General features: G+C 45.0%; 1 protein-coding gene across 1 annotated transcript in view; it reads right to left on the reverse strand.

Moving 5' to 3' along the window:
• SNUPN (snurportin 1) overlaps positions 1-4484 on the reverse strand; it is a gene marked incomplete at both ends in the record, with an annotated part of 23304 nt that extends 18820 nt beyond the window's left edge. The window contains 2 exons of the mRNA XM_080691665.1: positions 4183-4192; positions 4327-4484. Of these exons, the coding sequence (XP_080547791.1) occupies positions 4183-4192; positions 4327-4484 (168 nt within the window). The remainder of the gene's footprint in view (positions 1-4182; positions 4193-4326) is intronic.
• Positions 4485-8387: the final 3903 nt, after the last annotated feature.

The following is an 8387-nucleotide window of genomic DNA, read 5'->3' on the forward strand; positions in this document are numbered from 1 at the left end:
TATTTTTTTTTAATATGAAAATAGGGTCTCTCTAGCTTTTTTTTATTTTGAGACAAAGTTTCACTAAATTGTCCAAAATGGCCTTAAATTCATGATTCTATTTTACACTCCCAAGTACTGGGATTACAAGAGTACATCACCAAACCCTACTAAAATGTCCTTCCTAGACAGGGGTGGTGGTGCACACTTGTAATCCCACTACTTGAAACAGGAGGATGGCAAGTTCTTGGCCAGTCTCAGCTACTTAATGAAGCCCTCCACAACTTAGTGAGACCCTGTTTCAAAATAAAGAATTAAAATAGGGCTGGGGATGTAGCTCAGAGGTAGAAGGCGCCTACCTTCCATCCCCAGTACTAGAAAAAAAAATTTTTTTTTTTTCCCCCCGGTGGTACTGGGGTTCCTGGAAGCCCTTCTACCTCCGGGCTACACTCCCAGACCTACTTTTACATTTTTGTTTGGAAACAGGGTCTCCTAAGCCAGCGCGCGCGGCTGGCTTCGATCCTGCGCGATCCTCCTGTCTCTGCCTCCCAAGAGCGGGGATTACAAGCGTGCGCCACCACGCCCGGCTAGAAAAAACATTTTTAAAAATAGGACTGGGGGTGTAGCTTGAAGGTAGAATGCCCAATTCAATCCCTAGTACAGGTATGCACCACCACCACCAGTTGGTTTCTTCTACATCCCCCTTTTCCCCTCCCCTCCCCTTTCCTCTTCTTCTTCATACTAGGGATTAAGCCCAGGGGTGCTCTACCACTAAGCTAAGACCCAACCCTTTATTTTTATTTCTTTGAGATAGGGTCTAGAAAAGTTGTCCAGGCTGGCTTCAAACTTGTGATCCTCTTGCTGATTTCTTCTCCTTCTCCTTGGTGTGTTCTACCTAGCTACAGCCTCAACGTGTGAGTGTGTGTGTGTGTGTGTGTGTGTGTGTGTGTGTGTGTGTGTGTGTGTGTTATTGGATATTGAACCAAAGGGCATTCTCTCTGAACTACATTCTCAGCCCTATTGTGTGTGTGTGTGTGTGTGTGTTTGTGTCTGTGTTTTACTAGGGATTGAATCAAGTCAGGGGCATTCTACCTCTGAGCTACATCTCCAGCCCTATTTTTTTTTTTTTAATGTGTGTATGTGTGGTACTGGAGATGGAACCCAGGGGCATTTCACCTCTGAGTTACACCCCAGCCCTATTTTTTATTCTTTTTTTTTTTTCCCCAGTACTGAGGATGGAACCCAGGGGTGTTCTACCTCTGAGCTATACCCCCTGCCCTATTTTTCTTTTTTTGGTAGAACCAGGGTTGGAACCCAGGGGCATTTTACCTCCAAGCTATGCCCCAGCCCAAAGTTTTATTCTTTAATTTGAAACAAGGTCTCACTGAGTTGCAAAGGGTCTCACTAAACAGCTGAGGCTGTCCATGAACCCAGATCCTCCTGTCTCAGCCTCCCAAGTACTGGGATTACAAGCGTGTGCCATCACGCCCGGCTATTCTTTATTTTTTTGAAACAGGGTCTCACTGAGTTGCAGAAGGCCTCACTATGTAGATGAGGCTGTCTGTGAACCATGATCCTCCGGTCTCAGCCTCCCAAATGCTGAGATTAAAAGAATGCACCACCACGCCCGGCTCATATTCTTTTGTTTTTTGGGTCCTGGGGATGGAACCCAGGGGCTTGCCTGCTTGCTTGCTTTCTTTCTTTCTTTCTTTCTTTCTTTCTTTCTTTCTTTCTTCCTTTCTTTTCTTTCTTTCTTTCTTTCTTTCTTTCTTTCTTTCTTTCTTTCTTTCTTTCTTTCTTTCTTTCTTTCTTTCTTTTTTTGGTGGTACTGGGGTTCCTGGAAGCCCTTCTACCTCCGGGCTACACTCCAATGGGCTACACTCCCAGACCTACTTTTTTAAACTTTTTTATTTGGAAAAAGGGTCTCTTAAGCCAGCAAGGCTGGCTTCAAACCAGTGCGATCCTCCTGTCTCCGCCTCCCAAGCACGGGGATTACAAGTGTGTGCCACCATGCCCGGCGAACCCAGGGGCTTTCTACCTCTAGGCTACACTCCCAGACCTATTTTATATTTTATTTGGAAACAGGGCCTCACTAAGTTGCTGAAGCTGGCTTCGAACCTGCACGATCCTCCTGTCTCAGCCTCCCGAGTACTAAGATAACAAGCGTGCACCACCACGCGCAGCTCATATTCTTTATTTTGAAACAGGGTCTGAGTTGCCTCACTTAGTAACTGAGGATGTCAGCGAACCATAATCCTCCCAAATGCTGGGATTACAAGCATGCACTACCATGTCTGGCTTTTTATTCTTTATTTTAAAATAAAGTCACACTAAGTTGCAGAGAGCCTCACTAAGTAGCTGAAGCTGGCCATAAACCTGCGATCCTCCTATCTCAGCCTCCCAAATACTGGGATTATAAGCATGTACCACCATGCCAAGCTTTATTTTTTATTTTGAAACAGGGTTTCAGTAGGATGCTGAGAGTCTCACTAAGTAGCTGAGGCTGTCCAGGAACCGCAATCCTCCAGTCTCAGCCTCCCAAATGCTGGGATTACAAGCATGTGTGCCACCATGCCCAGCTTTTTTTTTTTTTTTTTTTTAAAAAAAACAAGATCTCACTAAGTAAATTGCTGTGGCTGGCCACAGCTTGTGATCCTCCTGCCTCAGCCTTCCATGTACTGAGATTGCCTTGGTTTCTTCTTAAACACACCTGTTCATGCAGTCACATAAAGTTGCACACCAAAGAGAACACACTAAAGTACAATGATCTTTATTTTAACATCAAAAGAGAGCTGATATACCTGTGTATTTGTTAAAGGACACATATTTGAGGTTATGTCCTAGGCTGTTTAGCAATCACAAGAGAAGAAAACTGTCCAGATACTCATCTGGAGGTTAGGTCACATCATGAACCATCCACTCAGTGGAATACTTGGAACCATAAAAAGGGGACAATATGGCAGCCATAGTGGTACAGGTCTACAATCCTAGTACCATGGAGTGTAAGACTGGAGGACATGACATTGGAGGTCGGTGCACAATTAATTTATAGTGCATAATAGTTTACAGTGTACAATAATAAACTGTGAGACCCTGTTTCAAATAAAATAAAATAGGGCTAAGTAGCTCAGAGTCCAAATGCCCCTGGTTTCAACCCCCAGTACCACAGAAAAAGCGGGGATAGGTATATATACACCAAACACACTTGCTCATATCTGCATAGAATATCTTTGGAAGGGTAAAGAGAAAAACGAATAATTCAGAAGAGGAACTGGTTGACTAGGGGACTGAATAGAGAGGGAGATTTTGTACCATATGCTTTTTTTTTTAAGGTACTAGGTACTGAACTCAGAAGGGGTTCTACCTCTGAGCTACACTCCCCTTATTTTTTATTCTGAAACAGGGTCTTACTATGTTGCTAAGGGTCTTGCTACATTGCTGAGGCTGGCCTTGAACCTGTGATCCTCCTGTCTCAACCTCCCAGTACTGGGATCATATATTATTCTAAACAGTTTGAACCACATGAATATATTTCCTATTTCAAAATAATAAAATATAATTGAAAAAAAGGAAGGAAAAGGAGTAGTGATCTGGGAATGCAATCTGGAACCAAGCCAGAGATGGGAGAACCATCTCTGTTAAACATGTCTAGTGAGTGATATGGTACCAGGAAATGCAGATTTCATGAAAATGTGCACAACTAGTAGTTTCTCCCAATTTTTAATTTCTTAATTTATGACTCAGAAGAGGCCAAGCTGCACAGAGAATAAAAGAACAGGACCTCTCTTCAGAGCAGCACAGTCTCAAGCACTCCTATCCTGTTCTCTTTCTTGTCTGCTCATTTTGGCATCTAAAATTAAGAGTGTGGAAGTCATTTCCTCAGATTCCCTGAGGAATTGTTTATCTTAAACTCCCAAGAGCTTCACAGAAACATTTGGCTAAAGGCAGATGTGTGGGAAGACCACACCAATACCAGAACTGGGTGTGTGGGAGAAGCCACACATCAACATCCCAGGGAATATGGGGAGTGAATGTCTAGGTGTGGCTTTCACAAGTCCCCAAATTGCAAAGTTCAGCACTGTTGCCAGGAAAATAGCAAAATTTAACCAAAGAATTGCGCTTTTGCTTTCAAACTTCAGACTCTCCCTATTTCTTCCTTCTTCACTCTGGAGACTATGAATACCTACCTCTTCCAGGACTTACCCTGCCAAACCTGTGGGCAGGGAAATCATTCTACAATGGGTCTACTTTCAAGGGGTCCCTGCAGAGACGAGCCTAGATCTTGCTGAAGGGTTCACAGTTACCAGCCTGGAAAAAGAAGCCAAAGAGTTAAAGCAGCATCCTTACGATTTCTGCAGTTCCAGTAACCGGCGGCGCCGCTCACTCTGCTCCAAGGAACTGTACTTAGACTTGTACTGGGCCAGGCGGGGGTGCGGGGCAGCAGTGCTGTTCAGATCTTGAGATACAGAAAAGCTACTAGCCAGGGCTTGACTCAGCTCTTCCATCTTCCCTATAAAGGAAAACATAAGAAAATGGTTCATTCATTTTTATCACCTGCTGTGTAAAGGCATTTGTGACATAACTTAATAGCTACCTTCCTAAAAAACCTCACATCATCCAAAATCACAAATGTTTCCATGGGAAAAAATAGGAAGTTGAAGGGTGAAAGAGATATATATTAGCATAAACAATGTTCTTTTCTTCTTTTTTCCCCCTTGGTGATACTGGGAATTGAACCCTAGGAAGCATTTTAACTCTAAACTACATCCCAGTCCCATTTTATTTTTTATTTTGAATCAAGGTGTTACTAAGTTGCTGAGGCAGGCAGCTAACCTGTCGATCTCCCAAGTACTGGGACTGCAAGTGTGCACCTTCATACCTAGCTTTATTGTGTTGAAATAGGGCTAAGTTGCTGAGAGCCTGGCTTTGAACTTGCAATCCTTGTTTCAGCCTTCTAACTACTAGAATTACAGGCATGCACCAGCACAACTGGCTAATTTTATTTATTTATGTATTTGTATTACTGGGGGTGGAACCCAGGGACATACCTCTAAGTGACACCCCCTGCCCAATTTTTTTGTATTCTTTATTTTGAAACGGGGTCTGAGTTGGCAAAGGGCCTAAGTAGCTGAGGCTGTCCGCAAAATGCGATCCTCCTGTCTGAGCCTCCCAAATGCTGGGATTACAAGCATGCTGCCAGCAACGGTGTTATTTTCTAAAAATGTTTCAACAATTTTTTTTTTTTTTTTTTTTGGTGGTACTTGGGGTGGAACCCAGAGGCTTTCTACCTCCGGGCTATGCTCCCAGCCCTATTTTATATTTTATTTGGAAACAGGGTCTCACTAAGTTGCTTGAGAGCCTCACTCAGTAGCTGAGGCTGGCTTCGAACCTGTGCAATCCTCCTGTCTCAGCCTCCCAAGCGCGGGGATTACAAGCGTGTGCCACTACGCCCGGCCATGTTTCAACAATTTTAAGTTGGATAACTCTGAGTATATAAACCCAAAATCAATCATTAAGCAAATTCATACCAAGAGTGAATCTAACTTTCTGTTTCTCATCACCATGATTCCTGTCATTCATTTATTACTATAATGACAACCTATGATGTGATTAAGCATCTAAATTTTTTTGAGTAATTCTAAATAGCCACACTCAATAATGAATACAAGTCTCTGATGTTATTTTACCCAACTGATTAATTCTGTAATAAAATTCCAACTCAAGAGAAACACTTGTTTTGGGGCCCCTTAAGGAAAATAAAAACAAAGGTTTCAACACTATCTTTGTAAAGCTCAATTAGAAAAGGGAGAGGGTAGCTGGGTGTGCTAGTGCACACTTGTAATCCCAGCATTTGGGAGGTTGAGACCAGAGGATCTGGTTTGCAGACAGCCTCAGCTACTTAGTGAGGTACTCTGTAACTTAGTGAGACCCTGTTTCAAAAATAAAGAATAAAAAATAGGGCAGGGGGAGTAGCTCAGAGGTGAATGCCCCTGGGTTCCATCCCCAGACCTGCAAAAAAAAGGGGGGGAGGGGGAGGGTAATAGGGAACTTGCCATTCTAGGAGTATAAAGAAATACACATGTGGTACATTAGAAAGACAAGGAATAGATGTCATACAAGAGACAGACCCAAGTGAAAATTGGGGGTGGTGATGCATGCCTGTAATCCCAGCACTTAAGAGGCTGAGACAGGAGGGTCACAGGTTTGAGAACTCAGCAAGTAAAAACTCTCATCAATCTAATGAGACCCTGTTTCAAAAAAAAAAAAAAAAAGTAAATCAGGCGTGGGGGCGCATGCTTGTAATCCCAGTACTTGGGAAGCTGACAGGAGGATTGTTTATGTTTTTTGTTTTGGTGGTACGCAAAAAATAAAATAAAATAAATTGGGAGTGGGAGTGTTGCTCAGAGATAGAATGGCCCTGGGTTCCATCCCCAGTACTTAAAAAAAAAAAAAAAGTTTAAATACAAAATCTATTTAAAGGCTAGAGATAAAGAAGGGCACAGTTCCATTTTCAGGATCTCCAGTGTGCCTGTATGCTGCATTTTCTTCTCTACTTCCTACTAATTTTTTTTTTTTTTTTTTTTTTTTTTTTTTTTAGGTACTGGGGATGGAACCCAGGAGCATTCTACCTTTGAGCTACACACCCAGCCCTATATTTTTATTCCTGATTTTAAAACAGGGTCTCACTGAGTTGCAAGAGCCTAAGTAGCTGAGGCTGTCCTCAAACTGAGATCCTCCTTTCTCAGCCTCCCAAATGCTGAGATTACAAGCATGCCCACCACACCCGGCTCCTACTGATTTTTCTTTTTTAAATCTGGGGATGGAATCCAAAGGCATTTGACCTGCTCCATTTATTTTTTTGCTTTGAAACAGGGTCTTGTCAGGTCCCTGAGTCTCATAATATTGCGGAGGATCCTGCAGTCTCTGCTTTTCACGTGCTGGGATTACAGGTGTGCACCACTGCTTTTTTCCTTTTTTATTTATTTTGCGGGTCTGGGGATGGAACCCAGGGGTATTCAACCTCCGAGCTACACCCCCTGCCCTATTTTTTATTCTTTATTTTGAAACCGGGTCTCACTGAGTTGCAGAGGGCCTAAGAAGCTGAGGCTGTCCGCAAACCTGTGATTCCCCTGTCTCAAGACTCCCAAGTACTAGGATGCGGCACCATGCCGGCTTATTTCTTATTTTGAATCAGGGTCTCACTAAATCTCTGAGGGCCTCATGAAGTTGCTGAGGTTGGCCTCAGCCTCCCAGGTACTGGGATTACAAGCGTGTGCCACTATGTCTAGCTCCTATTTTTTTTTGTGTGTGTGGGGGGTGCTGGGGATGGAACCCAGGGCCTTGCACATGGTAGGCAAGAGCTCTAACATTGAGCTACATCCCCACCCAACCGCCTTTTTTTTTGGGGGGGGGGAGTACTGGGGGTGGAACCCAGAGGCTTTGTACCTCCGGGCTATACTCCCAGACCTATTTTATATTTTATTTGGAAACAGGGTCTCACTAAGTAGCTGAGAGCCTCACTAAGTAGCTGAGGCTGGCTTCGAACCTGTGCAATCCTCCTGTCTCAGCCTCCCAAGCGCGGGGATTACAAGCGTGCGCCACCAAGCCCGGCCTCCTATTTTTGAAACAGAGTCTCACTAAATTGTTGAGGATCTCCCTAAATTGCCGAAGCTGTCACTGAACCCTAAATTGCCGAAGCTGTCACTGAACCCTAAATTGCCGAAGCTGTCACTGAACCTGCAATCTTTCTCGCACACCTTTCAAAACCCTGGAATACAGTTGCACACCACTACGCCTGGCTTTATTCTAATTTTGGAACAGGATCTCTCGCTACATTGCTGGAGTCCTCCTAAATTGTTGAGTGTGATCTTCCGGTTTTTGCTCCCAAGTAACTAGGATTACAAGCGTGAACTATCACGTACGGCCTGAACCCGTTTTTTGCATTATTCTGTTTCCAACTAAGACCTGCTCCCAGACGGTCTCACGCTCCACCTGCCTCCAGCCGTCTAGGACCCGGCCCTGGTCCTCACCTACCCCACCTACCGGGCTTTGGCCCCAGGGACTCTACCTGCTCCACTCAGCCGTCCTCCCAGCCTCCGCCCCGACCAGCCTTTCTCTAGCGACCCGGTCCCGCGGGCCTTGCATGATTCGCCCACCCACACACAAATACGTCCCTCGGGGTTCTGGCCCGAGAGCCGGGAACACAAGGGCGGAAACGCGCCAAAGGGGAGACCCCGAGCTGGCTGTGCCCCTCCAGGCGGCGCCCCGGGAGGTCTGGGTGCCCGGCCGCCCCGAAAGCGTCACGGGCGGGGACTCAGGGCCAAGTCAGGAGCCCGCGGGGATCGGGCTCGAACTGAGGACTCACCGGATTGAAGCGACACTTGCACGTGCCGCCGCTGCCTCCGGGG

The sequence above is a fragment of the Muscardinus avellanarius genome (assembly GCF_963383645.1).
Source record: "Muscardinus avellanarius genome assembly, chromosome: 3".
NCBI lineage: Eukaryota > Metazoa > Chordata > Mammalia > Rodentia > Gliridae > Muscardinus > Muscardinus avellanarius.